The sequence below is a fragment of the Danio aesculapii genome, chromosome 22 (assembly GCF_903798145.1).
Source record: "Danio aesculapii chromosome 22, fDanAes4.1, whole genome shotgun sequence".
NCBI classification, from domain to species: domain Eukaryota; kingdom Metazoa; phylum Chordata; class Actinopteri; order Cypriniformes; family Danionidae; genus Danio; species Danio aesculapii.
Genome location: NC_079456.1, coordinates 2,199,784 through 2,217,363, shown reverse-complemented (window position 1 = coordinate 2,217,363; position 17,580 = coordinate 2,199,784). Strand labels below are relative to the sequence as shown.

At 40.8% G+C, this 17,580-nt stretch overlaps 1 protein-coding gene across 1 annotated transcript; it reads right to left on the bottom strand.

The window, feature by feature from the left end:
• Positions 1 to 820: 820 nt before the first annotated feature.
• On the bottom strand, positions 821 to 8,095 carry LOC130215592 (zinc finger protein 883-like). The gene is made up of 3 exons (XM_056447436.1): positions 7,862 to 8,095; positions 4,793 to 5,065; positions 821 to 2,793 (listed from the first exon to the last, which is right to left on the bottom strand). The coding sequence occupies exons 1-3, from the start codon at positions 7,914 to 7,916 to the stop codon at positions 1,691 to 1,693; spliced, it is 1,431 nt and encodes a 476-aa protein (XP_056303411.1). The 5' UTR covers positions 7,917 to 8,095; the 3' UTR covers positions 821 to 1,690.
• Between the last annotated feature and the right edge of the window lie 9,485 nt (positions 8,096 to 17,580).

Below are 17,580 nucleotides of genomic sequence, written 5' to 3'. Positions count from 1 at the left end.
ACATATAATAACGAGCCATGGTCGATCTGGGCTCAAACAAACCTTGTCGTCATCTTGATGAACAGCCACAAATCCAAGAAGAAGAGCAGATTTACCCTGTGCCCCGTAGTTTTTTACGAGCCAGTCTGAGGCGTGAGCAGTTTCGCTTTCTTGCTAGCGCTCGCGCGCGTCTAACATTATATCTGAAATAACAAACTTCTTGAGCTGATGATAATAACCTGCGCTTGATTATTGACGTGCTTTTGAAACCCGATCCTGTCAGACACTGACAAACGCGAGAGTGAAGCGCGAAGAAACAAAGGAGAAGCCGGAAAAAAAGGAGCACATTAAATACGGGCGAAATGTCTACTTTATGTAGTTCTTCTGTAGTTGGGAACATATCGGAGACTGTAAGGGGCTGTATGTGTTTATATATGTTCATTTATTTAGTTATTTAATATAATTACAGACATTACAGTAGGCTGTTTCGCACGCATCATTGATCTTCAGTTATAATCAACTCATGTTCATAAAAAAGTTAGTAATAAACATTTCTACACAAGTATTTATGTGTATGAAGCATCTGTGTTGAGAGAAGAGCTTCTCATATGATATGTAAGTGACCCGTACAGCTTTATTGTAGACATTTCCTCGAGCGAGAATGACGTAGACTGAAACTTTCTGTCATACACCACGCCCACCAAAAGGGTACCCTTGTTAGTGGAAACGCAAGCCTGATAAAGGTGACCCATACCGAACCGTACCGTACCAGTCAGTGGAAACGAGCCATAGAAGTTCCACAAGTCATTGCAGCTGAATAAAGGAGGTGGGAAGCGCAGGATTTTATATAGGTTTATTATTAAAGTTCAGAGATATAACCAGGACTTAATTTGTGCTGGAACACGCCGGATTCAGAACCTCTGAAATATGATCTGCCATCTCAATTTACCAATCCCCCTCCTCAACTGCCCTCCTCACCCATCCGCTGTTTACTCTCACTTTCTTCCGCGAGTCCACAACCCGCTTTACTTTCGTCAGCGACACCTCCGCCCCCTCACTTTCGTCCGCGACACCCCTCCGTACCAACTTCCAACGAGGTTTTTGTGCGTGTATACATATTGAAAAGAGGGAAAACAATAAATCGTTGTATGAATGCTGTAATGTTTAAATAATAAAACACATGAAGGTCATGTGACCGTCAGGAAGAACGCATCATCTCATTTTTCACAGGACGCGTTCTCTGTTCTCGCGGTCTCCAGAGTTTGTTCTGAGGTGATCTGGCAAGAGCAGTCTTCACAAGAATGCAAGTGCGCTCTCTGCATTCTTGGAATAGAGAAACTGCCCAAGTATTTTCATTAGTAAATCACATAGAAGACAATGCAAACAAGAAATTGGCCTCATTTCTGTCTTCCACATTTGGTTTGAACCCAGCCATGTCTGACCATAAGGTGAAACTCTAGGTGTAGTGTCCACATGACCACAGTCTACCCAGAGTTTCGTAAAACCTTACCCAGGCCAGAGATTTCAGAAAGTTTTGGTGTCCCTCACTCAATACTCTGTTTTTCGTGTGGACAAACAATGAAACCACATAGAAAAGAAGTGCAGATTTGAAAATAGCAGTGTTCTTTTGGACAGGGCATCAGATAGGACTTTGGTCTTGGATGAACTGCTCGAGGCTTTGGAAATACGGCAGCCAAATTAACACTTTCTTTTAAAGGGACTTCAGTTTCTCTCTAGTGTGAATCTTCTGGTGTCGTTTGAAGTCTCCAGCTCTAACAAAAGTCTTCCCACACTCAATGCACACATACTCTCTCTCACCAGTGTGGATCTTCTCGTGTAGTCTTAAACTTGATTGCCATGTAAAACTCTTCCCACACACAGAACATGTATAAGGCTTCTCATTTGTATGAACTCTGAGGTGCTTTCTCAACTCTGAACTACTCAAAAATGTCTTGCTGCATTGATCACATTGGTGTGGTTTCTGTCCGGTGTGGATCCTCATGTGTTGATTGACATGTGACAACTGTATGAAACTCTTCCCACACTGAGGGCATGTGAATGGTTTCTCGTCAGTGTGAGTCCTCTCGTGTATTTTCAGATGTCCTGAATGTCTGAATGTGTTGTCGCAGTGTGAACACTTGTACGGTTTCTCTCCAGTGTGCCTCATCTGGTGCCGTTTCAAATGTTGAGCAGTAATAAAACTCTTCCCACACTCAACGCACATATACTCTCTCACTCCAGTGTGGATCTGCGTATGTCTTCTTAGACTTGACTGCCTTGAAAAGCTCTTTCCACACACAGAACATAAATAAGGCTTCTCCTTTGTATGAACTCTAAGATGTTTCTTCAGATCTGAAGGTCTTGAATACAATTTTCCACATTGATCACATTTGTGTAGCTTCTCTCCAGTGTGAAACTTCATGTGCAGATTAAGGTTTGACGAGTCTCTGAAACTCTTTCCACACTCAGTACATGTGTATGGTTTCTCTCCAGTGTGAATCAACTTGTGTCTTTTTAGGTTATTTAACATACTAAATCTCTTGCCGCATAGTGAACAGCTGTATGGTTTCTCTCCAGTGTGAATCCTCTCATGTGTTTTAAGGTTATTTAACATACTAAATCTCCTGCCGCATAGTGAACAGCTGTATGGTTTCTCTCCAGTGTGAGTCCTCTCATGACACTTTAAACTTTGTTTATTTGTAAAACTCCTCCCACATAAATAACATGAATTTTGCTGGTTTTTGGTATCAATACTATGGTGGACCTTCATGTCTTCACTCAGTTCTTCACTCTTCTCCTCCTCCACAATCAGGTCTGAAATATAAAGAAGAGAGTTACATGTGAATTAGGCCAAGTCTCAAATTCAATACTTTTTTTTTAGGTACCAACTGAACCATCTTGTTACCATCAAGTATAAAAAGTCTAAAGCATCCCAACTATCACGATTGGGAACTGCTGTTTTAATAATCTGAACAGGTGAAAAACAAAAGCTCTTTGCTGTTGGTTTGTGGACAGTCATGGCTATGGCAAAGGAGCTCAGTAAGAACCTGCGGGTGCGAATTGTGGGTGCTCACAAGTCAGGAAAGGGCTATAAGAGCATATCTAAATGTTTTGAAGTTCCAGTGGCAACAGTGCAAAGTATTATTATAAAACACAAGACGTTCCACATTGTGAAAAATCTCAGACGGATGTGGTCAGAATCTAAAAGTGACACCTGTGCTGGCCAGGAGAATAGTGAGAGAGGTATAAAAGTATCCAAGGATCCCCACCAAGGCCAATTCCTGGTGAATCTGGACACTGCTGCAACACTGCAAAACACTAAACACCACTGGGTTACACAAAGTGACCAAGGAGGACTCCACTTCTCCAGAGACGGCACACAAAAGCCCGCTTGGCTTCTGGACAAAGACTTGACGTCTATCAGACAAAAACATTAACTTTTGCAGTGGCCCAGCCTAAGTCCTGACTTAAATGCAATTACAAATCTGTGGAGGGAGCTAAAGATCAGGGTAATGGCAAGGAGACCCTCTAAGCTGAAAGAAAAACTAAAATACTAATGGAGACATGCAAAAAAGGGTTCATGATTGAACAGAGCAGGAGTTTGGTTCACGTTGCTGGCAATTAGTCAAAATCTTTTCCTGTTGTATGTTGGACTCTGAGTTGCCCTTTTGTCACCAGATCTGATCATAATTGTTATGGACAGAATTTTTAGGCCAGGGGTGTTCAAACTTGGTCCTGGAGGGCTGGTGTCCTGGACAGTTGATCTCCAACTTGCCTCAACATACCTGCCAGGAAGTTTCCAGTATATCTAGTAAGAGCTTGATTAGCTGGTTCAGGTGTATTTGATTAGGGTTGGAGCTAAACTCTCGAGGACACTGGCCCTCCAGGACCAAGTTTGGACACCTCTGTTCTAGGCATAGCCTAGGACTGGAGTGGGTCTGGTTTGTGGACCACAGGATTTTATCTCTGCTATTCACAGATCATGTTGTTCTGTTGGCTTCAGCATGCACTGGGGCGGTTTGCTGCCGTGTGTGAAGTGGCCTGGAAGAGAATCAGCAGTTCCAAGTCCAATGCCATGGTACTCCACCAGAAAAAGTTGGTGCAATAGTTCAAGTATCTTGGGGTTTTGTTCATGATTGAGGGAAGGATATCCGTGCAGCAGTAATGCAGTTGATGTACCAGTCCGTTGTGAAAGGAAAAGTCTCAATTTACTGGTAAATATTATTTCCTACTCTCACCTATGCTCATGAGATTTGGGTCACGACCGAAACGTCAAGATCTTGGACATAAGTGGGCGAAATTAGTTTCCTTTACAGGGTGACAGGGCAAACCCTTATAGATAGGGTGAGGAGCAGAACTCGAAGTACAGCCACTGCTTCTCCACATCGAGAGAAGCAGCTGAGGGTACTCAGGCATCTGATTCGTATGCCTCCTGGTGAGAGGCCCCAGGAAAGACCTAGGACATGCTTGAGGAGACTATACTATATGTCTCTAGGCTTGCATGGAAACACCTCAAGGTCCCCCTGGAGGAGCTGGCGAAAGTGTCTATGGAGAGGGAAATCTGAGGGTTCCTCCTGAGACTGCTGCCCCTGCAACCCAGGTATACTACATGGAAATGTCCTTTGAATGACTGATTTACACAACTGTATTAACTAGCAGACTCTTTCATTCCAATTTAATCAGAATTAATTGAATTCATTCAAATGTCTTTGATTACATTCACTTTTCATGGATCCCGTTATTCACAATTACTATAAATAATACATCTTGGTAGGGCTGGATCTTCTAAATGATAGATAGAGGATCTACTTACTGTGAATGTGCTTTTTGTGTAATCGTAGAGACGATAATCGTGTGAAACTCTTTCCACAATCAGTGCAGTGATACGGTTTCTCTCCAGTGTGGATCCTCATGTGACGCTTAAGATTGTTTTTGCAGCTGAAACTCTTCCCACACTGAGTGCAGGTGAAACACTTCACGGCGGGTCTGTCCATTACAAAACTATGTTCTGTCTTTAATAGAGTTTCGCTTTCACTTTTGACATGATGTTTCTCCTCATCTTCACACTCCTCCTTCACCATCAAATCTGAAAATGTAATTTATACCACAAGATTATTATACACTGTAATTTACCTAAACATTTCCTAACTTGATTAATAATAATTTTAGGTTAAAGTGGTATGTGTACGAATTCAGAGGAACACAGAGTACAGTGCCATCTGTTAGTGAAAACTAAACTCAGAACTAGTGATCGGTCATTCTTGAATGAATCTTTTATGTGACTAGAGAGCCATGAGTTCTTTCAGAAAGTGATTTGTTCATTCATGCATGTGCACATTGCACAGGTGGGGGAGAAGATTTGCTCCTTGTTTGATACTTCAGGTTTGAGTCATTCATTCATTACGTGAAAGACAGAAGTCAATCATATGCAGCCAGAGCCAGAAAAAGATTTGATCCGTTCAACTGATGATTGATAAAGCCCTTAGCTCGGAAGATCATGGAAACCAGGGCTCCCTCTCATTTCACCGGGAGAGAGGGGAGTCTGAGCTCAGGTAGGTCTCGAGAGCTCCCCTGAATTCATTCATTTGTTCAATTTCCTTTGACTTAATTGTTTATCAGGTGTTGCCACAGCGAAATGAACCACCAACTATTCCAGCATATGTTTTACGCAGTAGATACCCTTCCATCCATAACCTAATACTAAGAAACACCCGTACACTCTCGCACTAATAAATTACGGCCAAGTTAATCTATTCAATTCACCAATACGAGGAGGTGAATTTAATCAAACCTCACTTCTCTGACTAGAAGGTGCACTAGAAGGTGCTCTAGCGACAGATGCTACAGGCATTGGTCTTTAGCCTCCTTGTTAGAGCAACCGACTCCCATACGAAGAGTCGCCGATTTGCTCCTAGCTCAGAGTGGGATGGGTAGCGTAGGACCAGCAGGGTTACATTGGTGTTGAGGTTTGGGGGGTGAGTGTAGCGGAGGACAGATAGTGAAGTGCTGTGCAGGTACAGCAGGGTTACATATAGTGCATGTGTTTGGATTGTGGGGGAAACCGGAGCACCCAAAGGAAACTTACGCCAACACGGGGAGAACATGCAAACTCAACACAGATCCGTCAACTGGCCCAGCCGAGACTCGAACCAGCAACCTTCTTGCTGTCAGTGCTAACCACTGAGTTAAAGTACCGCCCTACCCTGAATTATGCTAGGAAAAAGGGGGAGGAGTCAAGGTGGATGGGGGGATTCTTTAAGACGAAGATGACTAAGGTAAGGAAATCCATTTATTTATGCGTTGTAGATTCATGTGATAGCTAATGTGGGACCAGCTGTGGTCAATCATAAGCATGTGATCAACTCGAAATAAGTTTATAAATAAACTTCACCTAATCATGGGTCTTCCTCTTTAAATTGTGTACATTGGTTCAGTTTATATGGGACTGTCGTTGTCATGTGAACGAATGACTCAAACTTAATGTTCTGTCAGAAGAGCTGAGCTAATCATAGACAAAAGACAGCAACAGCAAGAAGGTCACTGGTTCGAGCCTCGGCTGGGTCAGTTGGCATTTCTGTGTGGAGTGTGCATGTTTTCACTGCGTTGGCGTAGGTTTTCTTCTGTGTGCTCTGGTTTCCCTCACAGTCCAAACACATGCGCTATTGGGGAATCGGGTAAGCTACATTGTTCGTAGTGTATGTGTGAATGAGTGTGTAAGGGTGTTTCCCAGTACTGGGTTGCAGCTGGAAGGGCATCCGCTGTGTAAAACATATGCTGGATAAGTTGGTGGTTAATTCTGCTGTGGCATCCCCAGATTAATAAAGGGACTAAGCCGAAAATAAAATGAATGAATACAAATATTCTAGACAAGGAAAACATTGTCTTGTTTTCAGCAAAACGATCTTGCTTTAACTTTGAAAAAGTTTATTTTGCTTACCCAATTGACAGACTGTTTGTTTGTTTTAAGAAAAAAACTTTTGACACATTATTTCCCAAAATAAAACAATATTTTTTGCTTGTCTAGAAAAGGATTTTTTGATTTAAGATTTCTTAGATATTTTGACTAGAAACAATACGAAAGCTGTAAGAAAGCATTTTTGCAGTGTAGATCTTAAGCATGGTTCACTGCCAGTAAAAGTTATGTACTTCCATGAATATATTCCTTTAAAGCAGTGTTTCTCAACCACGTTCCAGCTCTGCACATTTCCCAGGTCTCCTTAACCAAAGACACCAGATTCAGATCAACAGCTGATTAGCAGAGACTGAAAGACCTGTAATGTGTGTGACAGACAGGAGACACCCAAAACATGCAGTGTTGGTGATCCTCCAGGAACATGGTTGAGAAACACTGCTTTAAAGCACAGGTGTCAAACTCAATTCCTGGAGGGCCGCAGCTCTGCGCAGTTTAGCTCCAATCCAAAATAAATACAGCTGATCAAATTAATTGAGCACTTCAGGCTTGTTTAGAACCTACAGGTAAGTATGTTGGAGTTGGGTTGAAGACGTTAAACTGTGCAGGGCTGCGGCCCTCCAGGAACTGAGTTTGACACCCCTGGTCTAAAGAGAGAATCGCAATCCATTTATAAAATTTCAGAATTGATGCCGAATCATTTCTTGATTTCCAGTGCACAGATTTATCACTACAGCTGTAGGCACAAATAACTCAAATAATACTGACATTAAGAAACCCACCGGCTAACATTTTCCACTGTTGAGCAGGTTTTTACAGTCATTTCAAAGATTGAGCTGCAAAGCTAATTTAGACGGGTCCCATATTTTAATAATACACAACAATTATTACAAATAAAAACTGATGAGTTGTTGATTAACAACCTGACTGTTCTACAGCCTCATTATTGAAGAGTAATGAATAAACACAAACCTATTAGTTCTTCAGTCTCTTCCTGTTTAATTCTGCAGGGTTCTGGATCACTCATCTTCTCACTGTCCTTCAGTAAACTCTGTCTTTGTCTTTCACTGATAGCAGCAGAGCTTCAGGAGAAGAAACAGAGAAATCAGATTAATTTACGCTGATCGAGGAACTCATTTGTCTGTTTTATCTTGTAGGTAGGCATGGGATGATAACCGGTTTCAAGGTTTCCCGAGGTTTGCAAAAGTCAAGATATTAAAACCGCAAAAATGTTTTGTGATACCGTTTCTAAGGTATATGTAGGAAGTTTTTAAAGATGTTTTTGTGTCTTAAGGAAATCTGTGCTTTTGAAGCCAATAAAGATAGTAGAAGTCAATGGTTTATTTTTTATTATGTAGCCTGACATGTTTATTGTTCCAAAATAGTATACATTTTCCTTAAAAAAGTAATGTATTGTGGTGAATGGGAAAGAAAGTAGTTTTTTTTAGTGAGACGTTTAAAAATAAATTATTTTACAGCAGTAAACACAATACCGTGATATTTTTTATCTAAAGTTATCATACCGTCAGAAACTTATAGACCATTTCAATGTGGTGATGCCATTGCCCCATGAACATTTCCTGCTTGTTGTCAGACTATTTCATAATTGTAACAAGAGGCAATTCAATGATAACTTTACATTAAAACACCTGCCATATGATTATTTATCAATATATGGACCTTTTTGTATTCTCTGAAGCTTTAAAAATGTAAAACAGGAAATGCGTTAGGACCATTGTTATTGTTTACATCCCTCAAAATGGTCTATACCGGCCCATGCCTACTTGTACAGTAGGTGACAATATGTGATAAAGTAATTCAATCTGACACCAATAACATTAACTTAATGTGGTAGTTTGTAAATCTGAAGACATCAGTATAATAAATGAGTAGAAAACAAACTTCTGACATGAAATAAAGAGGATTTCAGCAGCTCTGATAATATTGATGAGCCTCAGACTATAAACACTCATTAAACAGCCATTCAGGATCAGCAGCAGATCAGATCGTGTTAACACTTAGTGTTTGCAAGATAAATTAATTAGTTTAAAAACACATTTTTGCCTTTTAATGTCATGTAGTTTTTATATTTATATATCTAGTTTATCAGAAATATTCATACTAATAAAATAAGTCGACTGTTAGCAAATCTACGTACAGAAACTGAGAAATAAAACCTTCAAAAACTATCAATTTAATGTTTTCTCCATTAAAATGTATATCTGCTGCAGTTGATTCATATTATGTCTCTTCATAGATTATACTTTACGATATAACTAACACAAACACGGAAAAACTCGCACAAAAACCCAAACACTCATATATTCCTCTCAGAGCTCCTCTCTGCCTGCTGTATTGTTTTGGTCAGCAGACACACAGATAGAGGTGAACTCAATGCAGAAACTAGTCGCAGATTGTCGCTTTAATAAACTGTAAAGTGTGTTTTATTGTTGTGTAAACACGAGAAAAAGCGTCAACGACTCACCTCAGCTCTGAAGACTCGACGCTGAATGAACGCGTCAGTGCTGACGTCATCGCGCTGAGGCGGGCGCAATCGGAGGATAATCAAAAACTCCCCAAATTAAATACTACTAAATCCAAAAAAAAAAAAACTCCACTAACTCGATCATGTGTGAGGTGAAATCCTGTCCATTATGCACTTATAAGTTGTTTAAATTAAAAAGCAATTGTAATATGCCTCATGACAGATATAACAAGTATAACATTTTCTTCCATCCTTCCATTTATCAGGGGATGCCACAGCGGATTGAACTGCCAACTTATCCAGTATATGATTTACACAGTGGATGCCCTTCCAGCTGCAACCCAGTACTGGGAAACACCCATACACTCTCACATTCACACACACTTATACACTACGGCCAATTCGGTTCATCAGTTCCCCTATAGCTCATGTGTTTGGACTGTGGGGGAAACCGGAGCACCCGGAGGAGACCCACACCAACACAGGGAGAACATACAAACTCCACACAGAAATGCCAACTGATCCAGCCGATACTCGAACCAGCGACCTTCTTGCTGTGAGGTGACAGTGATAACCACTAAGCCACTGTGTCACCCTATTGGCTGATTTATATTTCTGTGTCAAGCGCACATGTATGCCCTGAAGCAGCCTATGCGTGATTGCAGACCCCTCACTGACACGCACCTCTCAAAAAATTTTAACTACACAACGCAAGCTCTGTGATTGGTCAGCTTGGTAGCGCTGACAAGTGTGGGCGGGACTGAGAGTCACATGAATCCGTTGGAGCGAGTGTTTACAAGCGTCGAGTCCCATGAAGAAGCTCCAGATGGAGACTGTTGTTTTGTGTTTACCTTTTGATTAAAGTTGTTGCACGTCCGCCAGTTCCTGCCTCAAAATCAGCGAGTTTAAGCTACTTCTACAATAGGGGAGCGTTCAGAAAAAACAAAACACCAGTGAAGAAACTCGACACAGAGGAACATAAAAACCCACAGCCAGCTAGCGCTTTTGAAGTGTTATTGCAGAGCAACGCAAACAGCACGCAGAAGTATAAATGCACAACAATGCGCAATCTCTCGACGCAGAAGTATAAGTCAGGCTGAATGTGGACATGGCGACCAAATTGTTGTTGAACGTTGAGCCACTAAAATGTCTCAAGCGCCACCAGCTGGACATTATCAGAAGAGCACCTGAGGTTTTGAAACTGGATAAAATTGTTTATTATTTACAAACAACTGTAATTCATTAACATACATTTAACTGAAATCTGATGCTTGTGAATACAGAGGAGAGTTTTCAGGAAGGTACATTTATTAGACGTGTAAGTTTTCTACATAGACTACACATAAAGACAGTTCAAAGGCATTACTATCAACAAAAGTGCAACACTCATTATGGCGAAGGAAGTACTGCCTTCCGGTTGAAATAGCCAATCATCAAGTCTTTATAGCTACGTGGTCTGTACAGATTCATTTGTTTGTTACCGAAAGCAACAACAATTGGATAAATCAAGGGGCGTAGCGGACATTTTAAAAGTAGGGGGGACAGCTGAATGAGATCCAAAAGTTTACGTTCATATAATTATTAATCACCTATTTTTAAATGGTCTGTCTCTAAACCTGAGGGGGACGTATCCCCCGGTCCCATTCATTTAGTTAGGAATTTTAACGATCTAGGGGCAAAGTCTAAATCGCGAAAAAACATTAAGAGCATGTCCGGATGCACTTTTGCTATTTTAAGGATGGAAAAATACGCTTTGCACTCTGGTGCACAGTCTAACAGGGTTGAGCTTATTCTCTTAATGAGTTCTGGGAGTGTTTTGAGCATAACGTGCATTAAACCAATCTGAGTCTTATCTCAGCTTCTCTTTAAGAGTCAGTTACATCGCTTCATGGTACATTTGCTATTTACATGACGGACTTTGTAAGAGGAAAAACTAAAAGCTTTACTAGCGACAGTTAAACAGAGCATCTGCAGCGCGAGGATAAAGAACGAGCCTCCTCCATTCAGCCTCTTTACTTTCACTTTACTTTATTTTTACTCTTTACTCCTTTACTTTGGTGGATATGGAAACAGTACACACTCCACTGATGACATGCATTAGCCTACATATTTAATTTAGTTTGTTAAGTGCAAAGATTTGCTGCAAAACTATTCCTAAATTCAGTTCTAATCTCCAGCAAAGGAATAAATGAACAATAATAATGGAGTGTGGTCAGAAAACGGAGTTATATGCAAAACACACGTCCTGTTCTTATGCCCCATATGGTGATGAAGACGTCTCCAAAACTCCACAGGTGGACAAATTTACACTCGTGTTTATTAAATCAAACATTAATATGCATATAATAAATAATACTGCTGATAATAATAACATAATACAGATGCAATTTTTCATGAATAAACTGAAAAAAGACCAGCTCACGCCTGAATCCACAAAGTGGCACAAATGGATTTGCTATTTAAACAACGCGGTGCAAAACTTGAAAAAGACAGTAGCGCTGGTCTGAAAATAGCAAAAAATCCTGCCAAACACGTCTTGCGCCTTATTGCGCTGGGTGTATAATAAGGCCCCTAAGATTTAAAGGGACTTTGATTTCTCTCTAGCGTGACACTTCTAGTGTCGTTTCAAGACTGCTAATAATAATAAAAACGTAATGAAATACAAGTCTTCTTACTCAGAGTACACAAACTCTCCTACACTAGTGTGATGCTTCTGATGTTTTAACAAACCCGACTGCCATGAATAACTCCTCCCACACACAGAGCATGAATAAGGCCTCTCCTTTGTATGAACTCTCCGATGTTTCCTCAGATCTGGAAGCCTCGTAAATAGCTTTCCGCACAGATCACATTTGTTTAATTTCTCTCCACTGTGGAACTTCATGTGTTGATTACGGTTCGACAATTGTCTGAAGCTCTTCCCACACTCAGTACATGTGTAAGGCCTCTCTCCCGTGTGAATCCGCTCATGTGTTTTTAAACCATTTAACAGACTAAATCTCTTGCCGCATAGTGAACAGCTGTAGGGTTTCTCTCCAGTGTGAGACCTCTCATGACACATTAAATGATGTTTTTTCGCATAACTCTTTCCACATGAACAGCATAAATATCGCTTCTTCTTTCTATCAACACTATGGTGGACCTTCATGTCTTCACTCTTCTTCTCCACAATCAGGTCTGAAAAATAATAAAGAAAACATTTAATTATAACCAAGTCTCAAATTCAATGCTTTTTTAGGAAACCACTCAATCGCTTTGATACCATCGAGTATCAAAAAATGTCTAGAGATTTGGTACTGAATACCTAAAATTAATCCCTCGCATCCATCTCAATGTGTGACTAGCAGAAAACTGTAAGCTGAAATAAAACAATTTTGGCCAAACACCAAAACCACACATGCTTTTTACATTTACAAGTATTCATTTAGCAGACGCTGTTATCCAAAGCAACTTACAAGCGAAGATAAAAGGACTTAAATTCAGAGTTGCAGAATAAAAACGCTCTGACAAGTGTTAGATTTTGCTGTATTTGGCTTAACCGTTCTTTGGTGACTCGCCAACGTATTGGATTCCTCTAATCAGGGTTTCTGGAGATATCATAATGTCAAATTTAAGTTCTTTTAAGACTTTTTTAGACCATTAGGTATTCAATTTAAGACCTATATCACAAAAACTCGCAAACACATAAAGAGAAAATGCTAAATCACAAAATTAGTGGTAAAATAAATGTATTTAAATTGAACAGTACTGACGACAGGTTAGATGAATCATTGAGCTACAGGAAAAAACAAACAAACAAACAGCTTAAGGCTGATTTATACTTTAGCCTGGTGGCACATCATGCACCTCTCGAAACGGACGAGGCTTTTACTTGCTGCATTCGCCGTTGTGATATTCTTTAAAACAACAGGGGGTGTTCAAAAGAAACCCAACGCAAAGTCAGACGGATAAACAGATGTAGGACGTTGTCAGAACTACGTTATATCATTAATATCATTTAAGATTTTAAAGATTATTATTTATTATTTTTTTTGATGTGGAGTTTGCATGTTCTCCCAGTGCTGGCATGGGTTTCCTCTGGGTGCTCCGGTTTCCCCCACAAGTCCAAAGACATGTGGTTTAGGTGAATTGGGTAAGCTTGTTCTTAGTGTAGGAGTCTGAATGAGTGTGGATGGATGTTTCCCAGTGATGGGTTGCAGCTGGAAGGGTATCCGCTGTGTAAAACATGCTGGATAAGTTGGCGGTTCATTAAAATGTGGCGACCCCGGATTAAAAAAAGAACTAAGTCAAAAAAAAATGAATGAATCAGGTAGTCAGCAAAGAAACTTGGCCATGGGCACCAGTGGACATTTCAGCACAACAACAACAACAACAACAACACAGCAAAGTGGTGAAGAAATGGCTGGCAGACAAAAACATTAACGTTTGGCAGTGGTCCAGCCAGAGTCCTGACCTAAATCCAATTGAGAATCTGTGAACTGAGCTATAGATCAGAGAGATGGAGACGTTCCAACCTTAAAGAGTTGGGTCTCATCGCTAAAAAACGAATGGGCAGAAATACTAGTGGAGACCTGCAAACAGCTGGTCAGCAATTATAGGAAGCATTTGATTTCTGGCAATAACCAATAAAGGATAATTCTAGACATGCCATTTTTTGTCCAAATGTAATTAAAAGCTGATAAAAAAATATCCATCATGTACATCATCTTATCTTTTGGGAGAACTCTGTGAACTGGTTCTCTTGTATTTGCTGACAAAAGTGTTTCAGGCAATATTATCTGCTCATATTCAGCCAAATGTTTCAGAACTCATTGGATGGCCCTTCAGAGTGCAGATGGAGAATGCCCAAAGCATACAGTTTTTGAAGGAAAAGAAGTGAAATGCCATGCAATGGCCAAGTCAATCACCTGACCTGAATCCGATCGAGCATGCATTTCACTTTTGGAATACAAAACTGAAGGGAAAATGCCCCAAGAACAAGCAGGAACTAAAGACAGTAGCAGTAGAGGTCTGGCAGAGCATCACCATGGATAAAACACAGCATCTGGTAATGTCTATGTATTCCAGATTTACAACAAAGTATTAAAAAGTGAAAGTTTGATTTATGACTATTACTCTGTCCAATTACTTTTGGTCCCTTAACAAGTGGGAGGCACATACGCAAACGTACGTAATTCCTAAAGCGTTTACCTGATTTTGATGTAAATACGCTGAAATTAAAGCTGACGGTCTGCAGATAAAGCACATCTTGTTCATTTTATATCCATTGTGTTGATGTGTAGAGTTAAACATGTTAGAATTGTGTCGATAACCCAATATTTAGGAATCTGACTGTATAAAATGTTGCCTAAATGACTGATTTACACTTATGTACCAACTAGAAAACATTTTCTTTCTATTCATTTAATTTATAATTAAATTAATTCATTTAAAGGTCTTTGGTTACATTCACTTTACGTTAAGCAAATCATTCTAACTATTCACAATTATCCTAAATAATACATCTCGGAAGGGCTGGATCTTTAGAGGATCTACTTACTGTGAATGTGCTTTCTGTGTAATTGTAGAGAAGGTAATCGTGTGAAACTCCTCCCACAATCAATGCAGTGAAACGGTTTCTCTCCAGTGTGGATCATCATGTGACGCTTGAGACTATTTTTGCAGCTGAAACTCTTTCCACACTGAGTGCAGATGAGACCGTTCACGGCTGTTCTGTTTTCACTCTTGACATGATGTTTCTCCTCATCTTCACTCAGTGCTTCACTCTCCTCCTTCACCACCACATCTGTATAACATCACATATAAAGTCATTTATACCACAAGATTAATATACACGGCAATTTACCTAAACATTCCCTAATTTTATTAATAATCATTTTAGGTTAAAGTGGTATGTGTAAAGGCTGATTTATACTTCTGCATCAAGTGCACGCCTATGCTATGGTGCCGTCGCAAGCTCTGTGATTGGTCTGCTTTATTAGCGCTGCCGAGTGTGGGCGGGACAGAGAGCCACGCAGGCCCGATGGAGCGATTGTTTACAAGTGTGGAGTCCCGTGAAGGAGCTCCGGATGAAAAGTTTTGTTTTGTGTTTACCTCATGGTTGAAGTTGTTGCACGTCCGCCGGTTCCTGCCTCAAAATGAGCGAGTTTGAACCACAGAAAAAACAAAACACCAGCAAAGAAACTCGACACAGCGGAACATATACACCTCACTGCCAGTTAGCGTTTCGGAAGTGTTATTGCAGAGCAACAGAAACAGCGCGCAGAAGTGTAAATGCACGTTGCATTCACCGTGGGTCACAGAGATCACTTGACGCAGAAGTATAAACCAGGCTTAAGAATTCAGCGTATAGAGTACAGCGCCATCTGTTGGTGAAAAAACTGATCTCAGAACTAGTGAGCAATTTCATGCTTGACTGTGTGTGTGTTTAGGTGAGCTGAGCCAATCACAGACAAACGATTTAGATAAGCATATTACTGTTAATTTTCTCTTTTTTATAGCATTGTAGTTATGACTTGTTTGTAGTGTGATCGACGTTTGGGCTAGCTGAAGCAACTTGTTAATTTAATTTTTGAAAATTTAAGCAAACGACTCAAAAATAGATTAGTTTGGCCCAATCCCAATTCTACCCCTTACATTCACATGAAGGGGAAAGGGGTCCCAATTCTCTTTAGCTTGAATGCGTAGGGCTAAGGGGAATGGCTAGGTACCCCTTGAAACTGAGATTTCAGTTTCAATGGGTTACTATAACGGCAGTATGGCTCCACACGGAAGTCAGCGAGTGAAGCGGCGCGAGTTGCACGCTTTGTGCGATTGATTCGCTTATTGCGCATCTTCAAGTATTGCTCGAGTTCGAAAATCTGAATTTCTGTGGACATTCGCGCAGCATTAACCTATCAGGAGCTTTCTCTTGTAAGGGCGTGATTATGACTGTTGTTGGTGTCCCGGGGTAAAATCCTCCTGCCGACACCGGGCAACAGTTAATCAAACTGGGCTTGGCTCAGTCAGAAGCACCACTCAAAGCTTCCATCATCCAGGTATAGTTTCTGGAGGAGTTTCTGAACTCACAGAGCTGGGTGCACCTCTGAAAGGATCTAGTGGACTCAGACACGGCTCCAAATGAATCGATGCGGTTTTTAGCCTTCATAAAAGCACATAAACCCAGCTATTCTCTCAATAAAACCCATGTTAGCCATTTATAAATGAAGCTAGAGTCACCGGGCAGACAGAAGCCCCGCCCATGATGCGATTCCGCGTCTACTGTGAAGTGGATTTGACGTGCAAATGAAGCGAGTAAACTCAAAATAATAGCAAGATTTATCCGTGCGTTCCGCGTCTGGAGTGAACACAGCATAAGAAAGCATTATTTGCAGTGACCTTATGCACAATTCAATGGCGTGAATAATAGGGTTGGGTCGATAGACAATGCCATCGTCCATCGCCAATGACTAATAAACATCACGATGCTGAGCCGGCATTGTGATCCGCCGCCCTGTTGGAGCAGCAACTCGCTCGCGAAAAATACACACTCAAGCCCTGTTTACACTAATACGTCTTAGATTAAAATGGCATTTTAAAAGGAAACCGATCCACGTACACACTCGTGTTTCACCTAGCACTTCTGAAAAGCCCTCCATTAACACTATACCACTGAAAACACACATCACGTGACCACACACTCTCTGTCATGCGCTGTAGCGTATGCGCACGTCTGAGCTCCAGGCAGTCAGTATGGGGGCACAAAACCCCAGAGAGCAGTGCAAGTCGGAGAGTTTATCAAGGATGTACCGCTGGATGGCGTCTCACAATATGTTACACGTGATATTTAACTAATCTTGTCTCTGTCTGACGACTCCTCGCTCTTTTGAATCTATCAGGTAACATGTCACAGCATCAGTACACTGCTTCAATCTTTCGCTTTCACTCTTGTACTTAGTAATTTTAGTGAAAACCTCAGATACACTTGGTTGGCTCCTGTTGATTGTGCAGCTTTTTTACCAACAAAGTTTGTGGACGCCATTATAAAGACACAGATCACTCTGCCTATTCATACCAGAGTCCTGGGGAAAAAGTGATTGACAGGTGGTCATTTGTGTGTAGCTTATCTTTATTTATCTATGATTTGGTTATGGGTAAAACAAAGACCCTGCGGGTCAGGTAGTTGAAACGGTAGGCTGCAAATATTTAATTCGTTATGAATTAATTG

Coding starts and splice junctions, on each gene's coding strand:
- LOC130215592 (XM_056447436.1), bottom strand. CDS start 7,916: ATGAGTGATCCAGAACCCTGCAGAATTAAACAGGAAGAGACTGAAGAA. Junction 5,066..7,861: donor AGAGACTGAAGAACTAATAG/GTTTGTGTTTAT, acceptor TTACATTTTCAG/ATTTGATGGTGAAGGAGGAG. Junction 2,794..4,792: donor ACACAAAAAGCACATTCACA/GTAAGTAGATCC, acceptor TTTATATTTCAG/ACCTGATTGTGGAGGAGGAG.